At 44.3% G+C, this 22493-nt stretch overlaps 1 protein-coding gene across 5 annotated transcripts in view; it reads right to left on the reverse strand.

Annotated features, from left to right (window-relative positions):
• Window positions 1–22493, reverse strand: part of arhgap33 (Rho GTPase activating protein 33) — a 68621-nt gene that overhangs the window by 26032 nt on the left and 20096 nt on the right. For 4 of the 5 annotated variants that reach the window (XM_080767202.1, XM_080767201.1, XM_080767204.1 and 1 more), the window contains exons 2-7: window positions 14535–14632; window positions 12897–12987; window positions 8371–8454; window positions 4157–4294; window positions 3650–3742; window positions 1–31 (exon numbers count right to left, since the gene is read on the reverse strand). The exon at window positions 1–31 is cut by the window's left edge and continues 92 nt beyond it. In XM_080767202.1, the coding sequence (XP_080623328.1) occupies window positions 1–31; window positions 3650–3742; window positions 4157–4294; window positions 8371–8454; window positions 12897–12987; window positions 14535–14632 (535 nt within the window). Of the gene's footprint in view, window positions 32–3649; window positions 3743–4156; window positions 4295–8370; window positions 8455–12896; window positions 12988–14534; window positions 14633–18509; window positions 18540–22493 lie in introns of those variants that run through there. The other variant, XM_080767203.1, reaches the window with a different exon arrangement.

The raw sequence follows: 22493 nt of genomic DNA on the forward strand, positions 1-22493 counted from the left end.
TCAACAGGAAACGGTTCCCTCTGTTGTCAATCTGACACACACACACGAGAACACACACACGCGCACACACACACACACACACACACACACACACACACACACACACACACACGCACACTTAACATCTTTATTTGCATTCACATTTTACAAGAAATTCTTGAACACAAACAATAGTGGAAACTTATATGACGACTGACAATTATTGCAGACACTGAACAGATTTTTTGCCGATGCCTGAATAGCTCTCGGCTTATTGGGCATGCCTGCAATCTGCAGGCCCCCCCCCCCACGACTGATTTATGGACAATACCAAGGCTTCCAAATATGAACACAAGTACTTTACACCTGTAGCCAAGCTGTATAATAGCATCCTTAAGACGCTGGTATACTTGGTAAGAAATGCCTCTTCCGGACTGTGGTCAAATGTACATGCATCTTCCAAAATGGTCACTTCTCTACTGTCCTCATTAACAACAACAATATCTGGTGTATTAGCTGTGACATCTGAGAAGGCACACACAGTCCACACACACAGTCCACACACACACAGTCCACCCACAGTCCACACACACACAGTCCACCCACAGTCCACACACACCTGACCGTAGGACTTTCTACCTTTAGATTTAGATATTCCTGACTGTATGTGGATCTGTCCACCAGAGGGCGCCACACATGTGTCCCAAGACTAAGTATGCAGACCTCATCTACAGCAAAGAATCTTGGATGTGTCTCTCAAAGAATAATTATGATTATTGGCAGAATGGGCCTATACTTCATCATACAAGAGTGTTGCACAAAAGCAGTGAGAATAGCAGATCGAGGTCTACAACACGAGGCGTTGTGACTTGTGAGTCCCTATTCAGGCTTTTTTTTTTTTTATCGACCTCAGTCCAGAATGGGTTAAAAGACTCACTTTTTCTCTGTGGCCTTCGACAATGCCTGATTACGTAAATGGTATACTTGCCTTTAGCTCTATTTATTCTTATTTCGTCTATCTGCTTCCTCCATATTGTTGCCATGTGCACTTATGTTACGTTTGCATACATGTACTGTTCTGTCTTTTCTATTTTTTTTAACCTTGTACAGCACTTTGGTCGACCATTGCTCGCTGTGATACGTGCCGTGCCATATGAATAGAGTTTGAGTTGAGTTGCGTTGAGTGAGCTTGCAGATCAACATTTTTGTGTTAGCATTATGTCATGCTTTAGCTATTGAAAAATAGCAGATCTACAAGCTCATAGCAGATCTACAAGCTTGTAGGTGTGCTATTTTTTTTTTTAAATCAAAGAACGACTGACATAGAAACATAGCTTTTTCAGAGAACTGTCAGGATGTAGAAGACTGATCTCAGGTCAGAATGGGTTAAATCTTTTTTTTTTTTTTTTTTTTTATCTTGAAAAATAACGGTTTTGGGCTTCCAAGGTTTCCAGCGACGCTGTACAGTACATGTACAGTGCAATGATGAGCGAAGCCTGATTTATAGCTTAGAGCAGATTGGCTCATTTCGTCCGCACGTCACCAGTGGTCAACTAGGTTTAGGATTAAACCACCGTTTCCCCATTTGTGGCATATATTTTTATGGGTCCATTTAGCTTTGGTTTTCTACGGTTAGTTTTTAATTATTATCATTTCAAAAACATTAAAAAAAAAAAAAACATTCCCAAATAAAACAACTTTTTTTCATGAATTAAGAACAAATTCAATTATTTATTTTCTTCGGTAATTTCACGAAGAAATAAAAGAAACAAAATAAATTCCATCAATTATAGAAAAACAAATGCTTAAGAAGTTAAGTGAAAACAGCCGATATGTAATCTCACAACGCGGCGCCAAGAGACGCAGTTCCCGAGCTTGTAGATCTGCTATTCTCACTAAGTTTGTGTCCCGGGGAACCACTAAATGAAAGAATGAGAGCTGTGGTGATAAACCTCAGAGCAGCGTGCTGTACACTGTGTCCAGCCATGATAAAGTAAGTAAGTGATAAAGCCATGATAAAGTAAGTAGTTTAAAGACACGGTACATTGTGTCCAGCCATGATAAAGTAAGTAGTATAATAAAGACAACACTGTGTCCAGCCCATGCCAGAGTGTAGAGTAGGAGAGTAGCGACATGCTTTGATCTCGCCACAAAGCGGGTGCCTATGGGCTACAACTTATAATAGTTAACAAAAAACTAACTAAAAAACCCGAAAACTAGAATAAAATAAAAAACATTTTAGTTAACTGAAACTAATAATAAATAAATAAACGATAACTAAACTGAAACTGTATTGTGTGTCCTCGAAACTAAACTAAAACGAACTGAAATTATAGACAAAATACCCTTAGTTTTTATCAATATTTATATGCCTTTCAGATATTTATAATATAATCCTTTTAAATGCATTCGATTAATTTCCTCATTTCTCCCAACATGTTTTACGGCAGTTTTCAGCACCGTACGGCAGCATGTATAGCTTTTACGTCGCTTGTTTACGTTCTGCACTGCCTGAAACTGACACCGACTGAAAAAGGATGATCGTAAAATATGCGGAGTGCGTCTCAAGGGTATGTAGGCCTATTTGTATAAGGATCGGGCATTCGTGGAATGAGCAACACGGCTAAATGTGTGGGTAGCGCCCCCAAAACATTTGCCCAAAATTGGCAAGTGGTTGGTATTCACCCTTGCCAACAACAGCTTGGTTTGGTATGGAACAGTATCTCTCTCACGGGAAACACAGAACTTCACAACATTAAAGGCAGTCTCAATGCAGTGAGATTCTGGAGCCAGTGGCGATCCCATATCTTCAGAATCTGGGACCTATAACGGCATCCTTCAGGATGACCACGCTCGCCCCGTAGAGCCATTATCACAATGTAGGAGTGGAGAGGATGCCGTGAGTCCAGACCTCAACACGATTGAACACTTGTGGGATCAGCGTGGGCGTGCTGTACGAGTGTACGTGCTGTATGTGTAACCAACAGAACCAGCTGTTGTTTTTTTCCTTATTAATGTTGGAGGAGTGCAATCATCCAATCCACTAAGCAACTCAAAGCAAGGGTTGGTATACCAACCATTTGCAATTTTGGCAGTTTTTTTGGGGGGGGCGCTACCCACACATTTAGCTGTGTTGCTCGTTCCACTAATGCCTGATCCTTACTTACAACAACGATTAAAATGATATAAAACACAATACCAATTGGTATTATCAAAGTGGAGAAATAAAGGACCAAAGTTACGTTTCTGAACTTGAGTTTATATTTTTTAAATGGTATATTTTTGTTAGGTTTTATTACACAATACTTACTCTGATCTTTTTTTAATCCTATACCTGACAAATAAACCAAAGTATGAAAAAAACTAAAACTAAACTATAACTAAACTAAACTAAAACTAAGCATTTTCACTAAACTAACACAAACTGAATTAGGAAAAAAAAGTCAAAACTAACTAAAACTAAATTATAATGAAAAAAAACCCAACTATTATAACATTGATGGGCTATAGTTCCAAACATTGCTCCTATGGCTGGAACTATCCCATTGAGATAGAATGAGCACTTCCGCATTCCATTGTTACAAACGCTAGTGTCGCCACTCTCTTACTATATTACTCCGTGCCAAGCCTTTTGGCGGGCATCATCACCATTTCCTCCCAACAATCTCACCTCCATCCACGTGAGGACGGGACCGCAGTTCAGCTTGTCGTCCAAGATGATGGACAGACGACTGAGATACTCTGACAGCAGGGGACACAGTATCTGATGGGACAGACAGACAGAGAGACACAGAGAGAGAGAGAGAGAGAGAGAGAGGACCCAGAGAGTGGGAGAGACAGTGAGAGAGAGAGGACCCAGAGAGTGGGAGAGAGAGAGAGAGAGAGAGAGAGGACCCAGAGAGTGGGAGAGAGAGAGAGAGAGAGAGCGAGAGAGAGACACATGGAGAGTATTAGTGGTGACAGTGGTCATGTGACTGCATGCTTTCATATTCCGTTATGTCGCCTCATGTTCAGTTCACTGTGGAATGGTATGTGATCATAAAACATGACTCATCATCAGCGTGCTAATCATAGTGTGTCTGTGTGGTGTGGTTGTGTGCGACGTGCGTGTGGGTGAGAGTGAATGTGTGTGTGTGTGTGTGTGTGTGTGTGTGTGTGTAAGGCTGTGTGTCTGTACCTCTGTCCTGTCTCCTATCTGTGCCAGAGACGGTAGAGCTGCGAGCTGCGAGTATCTCCTGTCATAGATGCATTGGTGCAGGTGGGCGTCCAGTGTGCTGAACTCCTCATAAGACCTCCGGACCATCCAGGACTTCCCCTGAAATACCCACAGACACAGAGAGAAGGATCATTACGCTGAAATACCCACAGACACAGAGAGAACGATCATTACCCTGAAATACCCACAGACACAGAGAGAAGGATCATTACCCTGAAATACCCACAGACACAGAGAGAACGATCATTACCCTGAAATACCCACAGACACAGAGAGAACGACCATTACCCTGAAATACCCACAGACACAGAGAGAACGATCATCACCCTGAAATACCCACAGACATAGACGGAAAGATCATTCTCCTGAAATACCCACAGACAGACAGAACGATCATTCTTTCTTTAGGAGGATAATGTTATTCATTTCACTGCATTTCACTTCAGTGACGCAGTGTGCTTGCAAGTGATGCTTGCGGAATTCCTGCGCCGCCTTGTTCTTGAACGCATCACTGGCGTTCCAATACTCTCGATAACACACACCCCCTCTTGTGTAATAATATAATTACTTTGAAACTAACAAATAGGATCGCTGAAAAATAAACCAATGTTTCCAACCAATGTATTGTATTGCACTTTCCAAATAAAACAAATATTATAAAATAAAAAATAAAATAAAAAAGGAATTTGACGTTACAATTTGACGTCACGTATAGGAAGGCGACGTGTCTGATAAAGTCAGACATCAAATATCTACTACTACTACTAATAATAATAATTAATAATAGCTCAAATGTATATGGCGCTTTTCTAAATACCCAAAGCGCTTTACATAAGAACACTGAATCAACTAACTTAAAAACTGTTCACAAAACGACTTGTGCCGTCTGACCTGAACAATTGAACTCTCTGCACTTTACGTTTATTCACTATTCATTGCACTATAGGTTGTTTTTGCACTAGGTTTGTCCTGTTTTGCACTTGTCCGAGTGTTGTAACTGCACTCTGCTGTCCACCAAAATGTTTACATGATTGTCACAATAAAGGCTTCCGATTCAAGATTCTGAAAAGCCTGATAAAATGACAATTATTTTTTTAAAGTGAAATATCCCTGTAAGGAATTGCTATTCATATCGAGATGTATTCACTCATACAGTTCTATTCCAAGGTTTTTGGAAAGGGTTTACATATAATACTACATATAATCTATCTTGACGATGAATCCCTGCCACCTGGTCCATGACAAGCACCAGCAGCAGATTAATCGTCCCATGATGCAAAGAAGACCAGGAGATCAGATGTTACATTTGTGCCGATATAGTCACCAGGCGTTCAACTAATGTCAGTGAATTAATGACTCGTGCTCATAACTCTGGCGTTTTTTTTTAAGTGGTGCAACCACTTCTACAACCAGCTCGCAAGTCCGTGTACCTGTTTGTTTGTGATGTAGGTACGTCAAATGAGCACGAGTGGTGTGCGCATGCGTGAAATTGGAACGACAGAAGTATGTGCGCACGCACCCGCGTGTGTGTAGTGCCGTGCATGTGCGCGTGCACCCGCACCCGTGTGTGGATGTTGTTGCTAGATAAATAGCGTCAATGCTAGCGAGCTAAAATATAGCCATCGTTGCTCTAGAAAGCACCAATGTTTCCATCTAGACCACCGGATTATCAGCAAAAACCTCCGGAAATCGCGCTAATGGACCAAACCATGGAGAGCTCCGTAGATTAGGAGTTATTCATCTTTTAGAGAGGGGAGTTGCGCCACTTGGTTCACACAGGTGTGATTTTTTTTTTACTACTGGGATATTCACTAATCATAATTAGAGGCCGCTAAGGCGAACTGCTGCCGGTATATATATATTTTTTTAAACGGTGGTTACATTGTATATTCCTAATTATACTCACTGTGGGATTGACTGACTGATATTTATGATGATAGCGCTTGATAAAAGTACTGATCATGAAAAAATTAATGATTGAGTGGTTAAACCTAAATGCTTTAATCTTATCGCCCTGCGGTATAGATTCGATGTATCAAAATCAATCCGCCATCTACCTCAGTGGTTTTCAACCAGTGGTCCAGTTGGTAACCAAATAGCTTTTTAATTAAAAGTAGAGTAAGTGATTTCACTAAATTCAAATATCATTTTTGTTTTGTTTTGTTGTGATAATCCTCTCTACTATAGAGTGTGCTGACCATATAAGGAGTTCCTCCCTGTCCCCAGTTAACCCCTGGGGGTCAAAAAACCTTAGGTTTCGTTTTTGACTCTCTATCCTGATTGGACGAAGGCTTAGGTCCCACAGCCAAAAACGAAACCTAAGGTTTTTTGAGTGAAATCACTTACTCTACCTTTAACTCTCGAGAGTGTGTAAAATGATCTTTAACTCTCAAGAGTTAAATTATCGTTAAACATCTAGCATTACGTAATTTACAAGAAGTCTACACAATTGGCACCAACATCAACACAGCATGGAATTGTGGACAGAATCTTATCCAGACGAACGAACAAAATATTCTTTATTTTTGGGTTTCCGAGAGGTTAAATCTCATCAAACGGTGGTCCAACGTGGCTCTGCAGAATAATGCTGAATAAACAATGGGCCTCGATGTGAGAAAAAGTTTGAAAACCACCGATCTACAAGAACTCATTGGAAAGGTTTGGTTCAGCTACACAAGTAAGACGCGCAAACGCGGGAAGCGAACGCAGCTCGTACATATTTGTGTTTTTTTAAGATTTTTTTTAAGTTTTTTTTTTTTTAAGTTACGTTTTTTTTAAGTTACGTTTTTTTTAAGTTAATTTTTTTTAAGTTAAGTTTTTTTAAGTTAAGGTGTGTGTGTGTTATTTTTTTTAAGTTAATAATTTTTAAGTTAAGTTTTTTTTAAGTTAAGTTTTTTTTAAGTTAAGTTTTTTTAAGTTAAGTTTTTTTTAAAGTTAAGTTTTTTAAGTTAAGGTGTGTGTGTGTGTGTGTGTGTGTGTGATACAGCTGTGCCCTCTGGTGGCGGGCAGGTGGTGTAACAGCGGGACAGACAGACACACACAGACAGACAGACAGACAGACAGACATGATCTGCTAGGTCTCATAGTTAGTGCTCACTGCGTTCGCAAAAACAGGAGCCCTGTTGTGTCAGCACTTCTCCATCTTCTGTAGCCGGCGCTGTGCTCTTACGCTACGGGGGGTGTTTTCAAAGCGGTTGAAACGGGGATATTTGTGGAGTTTCACAGTCTGCAGAACTGTCAGCGGCATTCAGGAGTATCAAAGGAAATTGCACGTTCAGCTTTTATTCCTATAAACGTTGGCCTATGCATTATTTTGTAATGTTAAAGAGAATCGGTAATCGTTTAATGTTTCAGGATTTTGGGTACTTTGGGTACATTTTTTTGTGCTTAACCAAATGAACCCCGTCTCTAGCATCCCTATTTTGTTGGCGAACATTCAGCAAAAAGATATTGTGTGTAGTAGAGGGGAAAAAAATCACACCTGTGTGAAGTGAGGGGCGCAATATATACAGCATGATGTAATTATCAGACAAAACAAACGTGGACAAAACAAACATTAAACTCTGTCCATTTCAATGGCGTTTTTAATGTTTGTTTAAAGAAAAACATTAAACCTGTATATAGGAGGGGCTAGCTAGTAGTTGTAAGACTAATGACTGGTCTAACCAATGACTAGTCTGAACCAAAAACTGTCTAAACTAAGTACTGCACCCGTATATAGGCTTTAAGAGTGGTTAAGCTAGTAGCTAACCGGGTGCAGTACTTCGTTTAGACAGTTTTTGGTTTAGACTAGTCATTTGGTTAAACCAGTCATTAGTCCTACAACTACAACCTATCTCAAACTCTCAGTCCCTAACCCTAACCTCCCACGGGTGCAGCACACCTAAACCGAACCTTAACCCATGTCTAAACCAATGACTAGTCTAAACTAAGTATGCATGCACCTCAGCTAACCTCCGTGTCTTCATACAAAGACACACAAGCAGCTTCTCTAAGGTCAGTATGTGACTCCTTCACCCCCAGTAAAATGTTTCATCTGACAGATCCAGCTAATTTCACTGACATGGTTGAGAAACAGTTGAGACAATGCTCTGTGTAGCTCCCCCACGAGTTGTTGGAAGGATACCAGTGTGTGTGTGTGTGTGTGTGTGTGTGTGTGCGTGTGTGTATCTTACCTGACATGTGACCTGTACCATGAAGACAATGTCTTTGGCTGAGGACGTCCAGTTGGTTTCACTCTGATCGCTGTAATACTGCAGCTACACACACACACACACACACACACACACACACACACACACACACACACAACTCTTAATATCTAGATAGAAAAAAAAGCGTTTTTAAGACACATGAATAGGTGGTATTAAGATTATTATTATTAGTATGCGAAAAGTAAACTTTACTTTACTACAGTTGGCACTGGCCAATCATAATCATTGAGTAATGAAGGACTTGAAGCAAGCCTGTGAATGGACTATTACATGTTATTTTCTTTCTTTCTTTCTTTGAAGCACTCAAGACTGGAACCATTCATCATTTTGTCAGAAGGGGGCGGGGGGGGGCATTGACATTCTGGGCATAAAGAGAAGTGGTATGGGTTTTACTGCATGAAAAACTTGGGCTTCAGCTTCCCAGCATGCACCTGTGTCATCACGGGACATCGTCGACGTCATGTTTTCAAGCTATCCCTTGCCGTGATTGTAATCTGTGGGAAGTATACAGTATATGTATGTGTCTCTGATGTTCGGCTAGGAAATCTAGCTGCAGTTTTCCACTTAATTGTGTGCAGTGTGGGTACACACAGTCTGTTTTTCTCTAGGGAAACCTTATGACGGCCATTCTCGATCACAAGACTGTATATACTCACAGAGTCTGTATCTAGTCAAGATTTGTATTTGTTTTGGGGTCGGTCACAGTGCTCAGGTATTGTGCCAGTGTATTCTCTGTTTAGGGCCAAACGGCATTCTAGTTTGCTCTGCTTTTTTGTTGCTTATTCTTTCAGTCGGCTGTGTAGCGTTGGTAAATGGTGCATTTATATATAGCGCCTTTATCCAAGGCGCTTTACATAGATTGTGCATTACGTTCACCCATTCGCACACGCATTCATACACCGATGGCGGCTGGAAACCATGCATGCAAGGCACCGAGCAGCATATAAAGGAGCAATTAGGGCTTCAGAGTCTTGCTCGAGGACACTTCGACACTAACTCTGGGGGAGCCCACAGGGTTCGAACTGGCAACCTTGCGGTTACCATCCGGCCACTCTACGTACCTCTGAGCCACTGCCTAAAGCCCCTATAGCTTTCCTTTCACTATTGTATAAGTTGGTTTAGTTCCGTGAGTTTTCTATCTGGTGGCTCTGCTTGTGTTTGTGCTCAAGAGTTCCAGGAACCAGCTGGCTGAGGAGGAGGCATCTCTCTAGACAGGTTTTCTCTGTGTGTGTTGAGTGTCTCTGGGAGTGCATCTGGGTCACTTTCTTTAAGGTGGTTATAAAATGTATAGGCTCTCTGTTTTTATTTTTGATTATGAGTGGCGTATCATCCTAATTCTGCCCTGCATGCATTATTTGGAGTCGTGCGCTGGACCCAGAGAGGATGGGTTTGAAGGTTCTCAGTTTGTTGTTCATCCCATTCTGGGCGGGGAACCCCTTTTGCTGTTGTAACTAAGCATTATGTTATACTTTAGATATTGAAAAATAGCAGATCTACAAGCTCATAGCGTGTCACCAAGTGGCGCGCTACGAGCTTGTAGGTCTGCTATTTTTTGAAAAATTGTGAAAATGCGGCACAAATTTTCTCTTTTTTTTCAATGTCAGGCCTAAATGTGTTATATACCATTTTTCAAGATCTTGTTTTTGGATCGCATTGAGAGAGTGAGTCACTCTCAGATCTCAATATCATGCGGGTATAAGGTACAACATGTGACAGGTTATCTGTTGTTCATCTCACTGGTTAAACACAATCGACTGTATACCGGCCTGTAATCAGCTGGATGCTTGATTAAACAATAAAACACCCATAGATATAGAATCAAAGAGGATATCTTTTCAACATCAACATTCCGATATGGAGGAGAGGAAGAGAGCGGAGATGCAAACAGGAGAGGAGATAGTGAAAGAAGAAAAGAGGGTCAAGGCAAGAGGCATGTTCCTCATATCAGAGAGAGGTACATTATGTACTTAGTCCCCTTTCATCTTTCTTCTTTCTTGAGGGCTCGCACGCAAAAACTCGCACGCAAAAACACACAGACGCACACACACACACGCACAGCGCATGCACGCACACGCACACAGCAGCTGTCCACAAACAGGGCAGCTTATATTCCAGCAGGAAGAGGTATTGTCTCCTATACTGTAGCAGAGTAGTAAAATGCTGCTGAATAATGGATGACAGTGTGTGTGTGTCTGTGTGCGCGTGCGTGCGTGCATTTTTTTTACGGTTTGTCAGCTGCTAGAAAAACAAATAACTGTTTGTTATTATGTCATATAAAAGGTCCTGTCTCTCTGGGTGGAAATATGCTGGCTATACGCTGTGTCATCGTGACATGCGTTGTTTGCAACGTTTATTTATTTGTGTCAGGGAAAATATACACCTTGCGTGACCTTTTTCCATGTATTTCTTGAAAACATGAAACATGGGGGAACATAAATATGCATTCCCTGCCGTTGATGGAGAACTCGGTCATGTGGTCTTCTCAGTGGTTTATGATAGGTCGCGCTCTTCGCCAACGTATGCATGGTTCTATAGGTTGCTGAGGTTGGTTGAGAATACAAGCGGAAATGAACCAAAAAGTGAACATGTTGCATGCTGCCCGCCCCACCACGCTATCATATTTAGAAAATGCATTTATCTCTTATTATCTTTTCCCACGTTGCGTTTTGGGTCAAAACTCATTCGCCTTGAGTAGGCACTAGGCACACGTTCACTCTTTGGCTTTGAGTAGACATGAATCAATCACACATGTGGTTAACGCGACACTATTTGAAAGGAGGACGGCTGCTATAAATTGATGCCCCCCGGGCCCATTGGTCTGCATGTCTGATTTAATAGCGGACTGAAAATCAAATCAAAAGCGAGGCTAGGCCTATTATTTGAGCTGAACAGAAACGACAAATAACAGCATGGCAGAAGACCACAGATAAAGTAGACTGGAACTGACCTATGCTTTCTATGGCATATTAGGCAGCTCCCGGCAGGATGCACCGGGAGAAACTATAGACGCAGCTGTAGGATATGAGACTAATGAATTAGAGCGACAAAGAGGAGTGTGTGTGTGTGTGTGTGTGTGTGTGTGTGTGTGTGTGTGTGTACGTACGTCCGTCCGTCCGTCCGTGTGTGCGTCTATTTAACAAAGCTGCAGACGATCAGAAATCAGCAGAGAGAGAGAGCTTTAGACGTTAGTGCTACTGTATGCCGAATTGAAGTGGACTCAAGCCCAGACTTTTTTTTCTCCCCTTCTTCCTGGAAATAAAAACGTCTGGGTTTCTGAGGCTATAGATAAAGTGATTAGCATCTAAAAAGCGCAGTTTTAGAAACAGTTAAATTGTCAAACCCCAAGGCGAGGTTCTATGCATAAGCTATGCAAGTTACATGTCCTATACCCAAGCTTCGCACCTGCAAAATATATGATTTTCTTAATTTCCTGAAAAATGTATATTTCTCATTTCCTGAAAAATGAACATTTTGGAGTTATGAGGTTTCCTCCCGACAGCAGAGATATACACAAAATGTTGAATTACATGTCAGAATATTAAATATTATCTTATTGTCGTGCTGAAGAAAGGGCGCCCCCCGATTTGCACGAGTGTTGCTCACATAAATAACTAACGAGCTCGACGTGTTCGACACTTCGCCAATGTTTCAATGCGCATGCTGTTGTGACGGCCCTGCCCCCTCTGCCTCTGCACAGTAGGCTAGCAGGCAGCCTGGGTGATTAGGGCAGAGTGGAGCAGGCCGTCAGGCCAACTGTGTACACCTGAGTGGGGTGTGGTCTGGGAGAGTATATAAGGGCCTCTCCTTCCATGCTCTCAAGCCAGCTCTCTTACCTTCCTTTCAAGCAGTTGCACACCTTTTACACTCACACACAGCACACTCCATACACTGCATACATGACTGATCACTGACATTGTCACATCTCATACCAGTTTATTTGAGTATTGCTTAACTTATTTTAATTTAGAATAATAAATATATAATATAAAAGGTTTGCCTTGTGTGTGGACTCCCTTTTTGTCATGTATTGCCCTAGAGTGCATGACACTGTACATGTACGAGAATTTGACCAATAAAACCTTTAGTTTGAATCTTGAAACTAGTTTTTGTTGTAGTGGTATAGTAACACTATTAGTAGTAGAATTAAAGCCGCTCGCTGTAAGTGATATTGTTATGATTTCTTATTGGAACGTAGAGCTATTTAAAAATATATTGTACAGTACTAGAAGTAGTATAGTACGATAGTATAGGATGGATTCTGGCATAAGAATCATGGTACTCCGAATGAATGCAATGAAGAGACTGCTCAGACGCACGCATGTGTCCCGCCAGTTAGCATTATCAGTGGAAGCAACGTGATGGGGGATGGGCTTTGCTACCACTATACATTGTATATATTAAGAAGGTCAGTACTATTCATACCATAACATACACACATGTGTATACAGTGTGCACACGCACACGCACACACACACACACAAACCTACCTGTATACCGGTCGATCCAAAGTCAACATTGTCATAGTGGAAGTGGGCACAGTCAGCCAGCTTAGGGAAGTGACCCTTCACTACCGACAACCTGGAGAGACAGACACACACACACACACACACACACACACACACACACACACACACACACACACACACACACACACACACACACACACACACACAGAAATAGAAGTGACAGCAGGGTGTTATTCAGCTCAGTTTACAGTTTACAGAGAGTGTTTTACAATACAAGCTGTTGGAAAGTAACGAACAAGTGAATGACTCCATTCAGGAGGTGTTCTATGGGAGATCAGCCATGAATTTAACAACACACACACACACACACACACACTTACTTTCAACACGATTTCCCATGGGCAGTATGCAGTGTACATAGTGTGTGACTGTGTGTGTGTGTGTGTGTGTGTGTGTGTGTGTGTGTGTGTGTGTGTGTGTGTGTGTGTGTGTGTGTGTGTGTGTGTGTGTGTGTGTGCGTGCGTGTGTGTGTGTGTGTGTTTTAACTGATTTACAGTCATAAAGTGTGTGTGTTATTGATTCCCAGGATGAAAACCGAAAAGAGTGGATATATATACAGAGAGAGAGAGAGAGAGAGAGAGAGAGTGTGTGAGAGAGAGAGTGAGAGAGTGTGTGTGTGTGTGTGTGTGTGTGTGTGTGTGAGAGAGAGACATGTCACATGAATGTAGTGTCCTACACAGTGGTGGTGTAGTCGTACCCGTGTGTGTGCTGCTGCTGTTCCAACCTGACAGATCAATCAGACTAATGTCTCCACACAGGGATCATTAACCCATTCTGACCTGAGATCAGATTCATACGAGGTTTCCACTGGACACACACTGGTCTGATTAACCCATTCTGACCCGAGATCAGATTCTAAAAATGTCGGTCGTTCTTCGATTTTTCAAAAACAGCAGACCTACAAGCTCGTAGCGCGCCACCCGGTGGCGCGCTATGAGCTTGTAGATCTGCTATTTTTCAATAGCTAAAGCATGACATGATGCTGACACCAAAATGGGTTCCCGTTCAGAATGGGTTAAGGTTTCATCACAACTCATCCACTCTTGTCATTCATCACCGATGCACGGTCAGGTGTGAGATTAAAGATTTAGCATCTGACATCAACATCAGTCACTCTACGTTATTTCCTCTTTATGTGTGTGTGTGTGTGTGTGTGTGTGTGTGTGTGTGTGTGTGTGTGTGTGTGTGTGTGTGTGCGTGGTCCTGGAAATCTGGAGGGGACAAGACCGTTTATATAGTTTCCCAAAAATGCCACAGCCCTGGCCAATAGACGGAGCCGTTACATGTGACATGAGAGCCACGTGATTGTTGATTGGTTGATTAGGTCAGATGAAAAGCTGAAGAAACAGTCGCTTTTTAGACTAGAGTCTTATAGGACAGTGCTGGCCTCAACTGAGCAAACAGTAAGAACAGTAGGTCAGCTCACTCTCTACAGTAGATTACATGTTAATGTAAATAAATATAATGTTGTGTGAGTGAGTTCAGAAGTCAGTTGCTTTGAAGGAAAGAGAACTTATTATAATAAGTTATATTAAATGTCCATGTGCGTGCGCTCGTGCGTGTGTGTGTGTGTGTGTGCATGCGTGCGTGAGTGTATACCTTTTGTTCATTTTGATCTTGTGGTTGGCTGGAGCGACCACTGAATGAGTCCCTGCGGTTGGCTCACCTGAACCATCCAATGGATCACAGCTCCGAGCCTGAAGAGAGAGAGAGAGAGCGAGAGAGAGAGAGAGAGAGAGAGAGAGCGAGAGAGAGATCAGGAAATCCATCAGATAAATCCCTATTGAAACGTCAACAGAGGAGCCAGTTATCCCCACAGTAGTCTGAGAACGTTCTCAACCATGTGGTTGTTGTCACATGTCATATAATGTTCAGCACCTTCACTAGTGAAACCGATGGTGCAGTCAGTCACATGACCCACTGGGGGCAGACATTGGCAGCCACACACAGCCTGGGCTATGATCTGATGACTCACCACCACCAGCTTAGAGAGGTCTGACCCGACGAGTCACCACAGCTATACAGTAGGGTGGACCTATAGCCAGTCTGCTGTAGAGGGGCGGGTGGACCTATAGCCAGTCTGCTGTAGAGGGGGCGGGTGGACCTATAGCCAGTCTGCTATAGAGCGCCGCAGTCCCGCCCCCTTTCAGAAAAACGAGTGGCCCAGGAAATGAAAACCCAATGCATTCTCCCATCGGCACTTAATTTATTTAAAGACGGTTGACAAAGCCAACTCGGATCGTGACAAACCATGACAATGAACACAATGTTTTGGGCCGATCAAATAATGTGTAAGACGAAAAACTAAACAAATAGTGTTGTCTCCTGACTTTCTTTTCTTCTTTCTAATGATTTGATCGGCCCAAAATTCATTGTCATGATTTGTCACGATCCGAGTTGGCTTTGTCCGCGGCGCGACCGTCTTTAAATAAATTAAATAAGAAGTGCCGATGGGAGAATGCATTGGGTTTTCATTTCCTGCAGGGCCACTCCTTTTTCTGAAAGGGGGAGGGACTGCGGCGCTCTATAGAGGGGCGGGTGGACCTATAGCCAGTCTGCTGTAGAGGGGGCGGGTGCCGCCGGGATCAGCCGGTGGATCCTTATTGGTTCACATGATATGAGAGCCCCGCCCACACCTCCCCTCCTCCTCCCCCCCCCCCCCCCCGGTAGGAAACAAGAGGAGAATACGGACGTCACCACATTTGGAGCGACGGCCCTCGATCTGCACTGTAGTTCACTCCCACTCCTATCCACACTTTTCCTGGGCTGTGTGTGCTCCAGTTCCTGCTGATTTCATTGGATATCATTGGTCATCTGATCAGTTTCATTGGCTTTCATTGGTCTCCCGAGGCTATATACGTAGGACTCTCCGCTCCACTCAGCACTTCTTTGACTATGTGGAACTAGTGCACGTCGGTCACACCACCACCACCAACCAGTTTATCAGTTGAGCGGGGGTCCCTCATGACTCAGGTCTGGTCTATACTCTATACTCCTCCTTTTTTTCCCCCCCGCCTCGTCACCGAATCTCTCCGGTAAATCCGTTTTCACCGATTGCTTGCCTATCATGACTTTGACGTGGCCCAAGCTCATGCACAGCGCATTGTGAGCTTCTAGATCGGCTATTTTCAAATGGCTTTGGCCATGTATATACAGTAGGACGTAAGTGGGAAATGTGTATGTTTTGCAATGATAATCAAAATCTACAAAGTAACAAAACGTTGCAAAGAATCGTATAGTGGAGTAGAAGCAAAAGTACTTAAGATTGGAAATACTCAAAATTGAGGCAGTGAGCATAACAAAAACACTGCAAAGTCCTAAGTGCTGTCCTGAATTCACCCGTTCAGACTATTTTACACTCTCAGGAGTTAAATAAACAGTGAAGATTCCTCTATAATGCACCCAAGAGACATGAACAGTGAATCAAGTGCATCCTTCCTAACAGTTCTGGCTCCATGACGTACTGTATAGCGCTGTGGAGACCGAGTGCTTCTCTGGTTTCACCTGCATGGAAATAACAGCTGCACTGTGTACACAATACCGATGAAATCATCCACGCACACACACACACACACACACACACACACGGAGACACGGACACACACACAGACACACACGCACGCACGCACGCACGCACGCACGCGAGCATACCTGCGTTGCAATGAAGAAAAACATATTTATATATCCTCTCATCTCTGCTGTCGCTCCCTCGCTCATGTCCTCTGTACCCGAGTTTCTCAATCAGTGGGTTGGGCCCCAGAAATGTGGTGTATGGAAGAGTGTGAGACAAGGTCACAAAGAGCAGCTTTAACCCACTGAGACCTGAAAACAGATTCTACAAAGGTCTTCTAAAACACGACAGAATATGTTCCTATATCAGTGGTGCGTCCTCAGGTCTAAATGGGTTTAACAGAGGAAAGCGGTGGCCAAATTTATAGCCATTGGGCCGCTTGGGGCCGTGGCCCAGGGGCCCTTGGTGCTCCTGGGAAACTGGGCTTGGTCTCCTGGGAAACTGGACCGCGCGGTACCGAGTTTGAGGCCCTGACAAGGGGCTCCTGGGGACCTTCGTTTGCCGTTGATCGTGTAGTTAATTTAGGTCAGAAAGATGATACACGCTTTGGGTGGGGGGGCCCCAGGGGCCCTCGTGGGCGTTAATCCGTCCCTGAAAGGTGTGTTATTTAAAACACGGTTTCTGATCAAACTCGGGGTAAATTCCCAAACCATACTGCTTTATTGTATTATCTGTTGTCATTACTGTAATTAAAATACTGTATTAAAACAAAAATAATGTAATTTATGTTAACCACTTTCACATCTGACATATAGCTGACTGGGTATAGAGCAGTGGTTCCCAAGCGTTTTAGCTCGAGACCCACAAATGGGTCCCGACCGTCCCCCACAGTTTGGGAAGCGGTGGTATATAGATTGAGAGGCCGCATGGGAAACAGAAGGTTCCCGGTTCACGTCCAAGCCCACGTGTCGAAGTAGTCCCAGAGCGAGACCTATAACCCCTGACTGCTCCCCCAAGGGAGGCGCTGCCCCCATGGAGGCCACTGCTTCTGATACTTAGGAAAATGCACAGGCAACAGCAACATACCGTAGGTGTCAAAGGTATAGACAGGCAAATATACAGTAGCAAATACCGCCACGGTCAGTAATAGAGTGTCTTCTAGGTGAAAGATCATGCCACTGATTGAGAACATTATTTCCACCTGTGCTGATTAGCAAGATCCCCTGCAGCCTGTTGTAGCCTCTGAGTGTGCTGTCAGTGTGTGTTCAGTTCTGCATTAAGAGTCAAGAAGTAAAGACCTATGTTGAATGCTCTCCAAGTGTGTTATTTACAAGTCCCAGAATATTACAGAGTGCATACCAAATTATTATATTATCCTGGCGTTAATATAGTATTCTTGCCTATAATATGTATAATTAAGCTACACAAAGAGCAACATTGTTGGACCTAATGCTTTGTAAACATAATATCCGACTTCAGCCATTTAATGTCAGCAATGGAAAAACTCCTGTGTGTGTGGTCATCATCTGCCACATGATTCTATCAAATGACAGCTTCGTTTTGTTGACCTCAACGATGTTGCTTTACGGGTTGTACAGTAGATCAGGTCAATGCCGTGAGCCGAGGCTCTGTCCTTTCATGAGCAGCCATAGACGCCGGAATGTTCATATTAACCAACTATGAGCCGAGGTTCATACAAGGATATTTATTTACAACTATTAAACCGATTTAAAACCGGGAAAGCATTTTTTTTTTTTAATTGCGGTTATTAGAAAGAAATAGCAAATAGAAGCTCACAGCTGCGAGCTTTTACATCGTTTTTTTTTTTACATTAAAGAAAAATCTTCTATTGTTTGTTTGTTGCGTTAGAAAGATGTAGAATCATTTTTGAATGACGACAAAGTGTGAGAACTACTGATTTAGAAGGCACTTGTAGAATCGTCTTCAGGTCATAACGGGGGACTACTGACACACTACGTATGGATCTACAGCATCAACATACAGAACAATAGAATTATTCATAAGCAGAACGATAGCAACAGTACAGTAAACGTTAGGATTACCTTGATGAGGTTCTTCTAGACTGGAAGGATTTAACCCATTCTGAACGGGAACCCATTTTGGTGTTAGCATCATGTCGTGCTTTAGCTATTGAAAAATAGCAGATCTACAAGCTCATGGCGCGCTACGAGCTTGTAGGTCTGCCATTTTTGAAAAATCGAAGAACGACTGACATTTTTATAGAATCTGATCTCAGGTCAGAATGGGTTAATCAGACCAGTGTGTGTCCAGTGGAAACCTCGTATGAATCTGATCCCAGGTCAGAATGGGTTAACATTCGAGAGTGAAAGAGAGAGAGAGAAAGAGAGAAATCACTTCCCGTTTAAGTCGAGTGCTGATGGTTGTTCCTTATTCCTATTTTTAGAGCAGTGACTCTCAACCTGGGGCCCGGGGACCCCCTAGGGGTCCTTGAGGGGGTTCCATGGGGGTCCCCCAGCTAAATGACTGATCGTTTGGGAACCAGGACCCTTATAGGTCTACCCGTCTAGAGTTTAAATGGTCCCAGCAATACATTTAAAAAGATAGTGAGGCGGGGCCTACTGCATATCAAAGTGTGGGTCCTCAAAATGAAACAAAAGGTTAAGAATGGCCATTTTAAAAGCGAGCAACTGTTGTCGAGGAGGGGTTACATGTGAATTGAGGGGCGTTTAAGTCACAGTTAAAGACTCATGGGGGGGGACCGTGGCTTGCGGTCGGTGCCAATATAGGAACTGGAATATTTCACATTTCACTCCAGTAGGATTCATAAAAGTCTGTCCATTTAATGGAGGACGAGCTACACACAACCCCGCCTGCCAAACATCGGTCCTGCGGGAAACATAACAGACTGACAGTTTACTGCCTGGACAAGACCTTGTACTGGTTCAGAACCGGGGGGGGGAGGGGGGGGGGGGGGTCAACAGTCCTCAGTCGTGAGGCCAACAGTGTCCACATAGCAGACTACATTTCTGACTCACCACCACAGAGAGGGGTTTTGAGTTGTCCAATTGCTGACACATGGTGCGCAATCACACTTACTTTCAATTAAATGTTCTTATTTTGTTCATGTAACGTGCGATCAAAAGCACTGCACTGTGCTGCATGATTGCACCGTACCCTACGGATAAGACCCAGTTATTGAAATCTCAAACATGGAATATAGACTTGGACCATATCCACCCTGCATTGACGCTTGTGTATAGTCTGTAGACTGTAGAGCATAAACTATAGACTAGAGTACTATAGGTCCGAGTCCATATTTATGGCTAGAGTTTCTGGCAATATCATCTACCACTCATTCTGTAATATCATTTGCCACTCACATTTTGTACTATGTGGCAAAAGACCAAGCTTGACAAAATAAATGTCCCGTCACACAAGCTCTCGTGGTGATGACGTCCCCTGCAACAACTCATCGGTTGTCTGTGAGCAAGCCAGCAGCTGATTGGCTCCACGTGAGTAAAGACGAGTCAATGGGGAAAAAGAAAAGTAACCAGCACCTGTCAGCTGATTGGCCGTCACTGACCAGTCTGAGCCACAAGATGAGAGCTAGCTTTTATAGCGACCTAAAGTCAAACTGCTAAAGCCAACTGGCTATATATGACTATACCAGCCACAGCTCAAATAGCTAAGCTAACCTGCTAACTATATGTCCTCCTAGACGTTTTTAGAAATGATATTATTCAAGTAACCATGTGTTTGACGCAACAACAATAGCAGTACATCACTCGATACAACTAGCTTTCCAATGTGAGAGATGGAGAGCTACCTGTTGCACACACACACACACACACACACACACACACACTCACACACTCACTCACACCCCTACAGTACACCTGACATACCTTTTGCATCTTCCTCTTCTTAAACATGGTGTCGGTTTCTGTGCGTTGACACGTTCACTCACTCAACACTGTCTGTCTGTCTGTCTGTCCATTTATCTGTATGTCTTTGTCAATTGTCATGTCTCTTTTTATCTCGGCTTTAACGAGCCTCCATGTCCGCCTGCTGCTCTCACTGCTCTGTGTACTCAGGTAACCAGAGAACACACACACACACACACACACACACACACACACACACACACACACACACACACACACACACACACACACACACACACACAGTGTTGAATATTTGATGTTATTAAGAGTACAAGAAGCACATGGGTCAGAGTTGTCAGCCTCTCTCTCTCTCTCTCTCTCTGAACGACAGAGCGTCAGTTAAAAGTCAAGGTGTAGAACAGACCAGTGACCGGTGGTCAGTCACATGACCAACTGACTGACCTAATGCAGATGGGCTTTGAACCACTAACCCTCTGGTCAAACAGAACCATGTGACCCGACCTCTGGAGTACGATGCACCGTGGTATCCAATCCATGGCCAGGGGCGTGTCCGCAGCATTACACCCATTAGGACCTGCTGAGGCCCATTCTACAAATGCCTTCTAAATAAGTAGCTCAGGATTTAAAAAAAAAATGTCCAGAAATACAAGCTCTAAAAATGTCAAAAATTTAAAATGACAAAAGGTGTAAGGGGTTGCGCAGCGAAAAGATCTTATACAGTGAGTATATATCTGCAATTTCCAAAGCAAGGGGAAAAAAACTGAAATGTTTAATTACATGCCCAAAATAGACATGGCAGGTTGAGGCCGGGGCTAAGGTGAGAGGCATCACCTATGGTGAAGCGCCTGTTGTTGTGTCATTTCTTTTCCACTTCCGTCACAATCTAAGAGAGCGCATGTCCCCCCCGTGTCTGTGACCCCCGTCCATCCTGTCACTGTCCCCCCGGCTGCAGAGAGCTCCACACCCCACCTCTCCTCCCCTCTCACTCATGTCCCCCCGGCTGCAGAGAGCTCCACACACCACCTCTCCTCCCCTCTCACTGTCCCCCCCCGGCTGCAGAGAGCTCCACACCTCGCCTCTCCTCCTCTCTCACTGTCCCCCCGGCTGCAGAGAGCTCCACACACCGCCTCTCCTCCTCTCTCACTGTCCTCCCCGGCTGCAGAGAGCTCCACACACCGCCTCTCCTCCTCTCTCACTGTCCCCCCGGCTGCAGAGAGCTCCACACCCCACCTCTCCTCCTCTCTCACTCATGTCCCCCCGGCTGCAGAGAGCTCCACACCCCACCTCTCCTCCTCTCTCACTGTCCCCCCGGCTGCAGAGAGCTCCACACCTCGCCTCTCCTCCCCTCTCACTCATGTCCCCCCCGGCTGCAGAGAGCTCCACACCCCGCCTCTCCTCCCCTCTCACTGTCCCCCCCCCGGCTGCAGAGAGCTCCACACCCCGCCTCTCCTCCTCTCTCACTGTCCCCCCCGGCTGCAGAGAGCTCCACACCCCACCTCTCCTCCCCTCTCACTGTCCTCCCCGGCTGCAGAGAGCTCCACACACCGCCTCTCCTCCTCTCTCACTGTCCCCCCCCGGCTGCAGAGAGCTCCACACACCACCTCTCCTCCCCTCTCACTACTGTCCCCCCGGCTGCAGAGAGCTCCACACAACCACCTCTCCTCCTCTCTCACTGTCCCCCCGGCTGCAGAGAGCTCCACACCTCGCCTCTCCTCCCCTCTCACTCATGTCCCCCCGGCTGCAGAGAGCTCCACACCTCGCCTCTCCTCCCCTCTCACTCATGTCCCCCCCGGCTGCAGAGAGCTCCACACACCACCTCTCCTCCTCTCTCACTGTCCCCCCCGGCTGCAGAGAGCTCCACACACCACCTCTCCTCCTCTCTCACTGTCCCCCCCGGCTGCAGAGAGCTCCACACACCACCTCTCCTCCTCTCTCACTGTCCCCCCGGCTACAGATCACTGTCCCCAGCTGTCTCTCTACGATGTGAGCACATCGGGGAGTTAAGACTCTGAGGGGAATGGAAAAATGATGAGGAGTGGGAAAATTACACAACAGTAACACCCCCCCCTCCTGATGTCAGTGTGTGTCCATGCCGTCACATCATTCACTTCAGTCCTTTATTCCTGATCAACAACGTTCAGTGGTTTCAAAACCAAAGGA

The sequence above is a fragment of the Protomyctophum bolini genome, assembly GCF_963924005.1.
Source record: "Protomyctophum bolini genome assembly, chromosome: 7".
NCBI classification, from domain to species: domain Eukaryota; kingdom Metazoa; phylum Chordata; class Actinopteri; order Myctophiformes; family Myctophidae; genus Protomyctophum; species Protomyctophum bolini.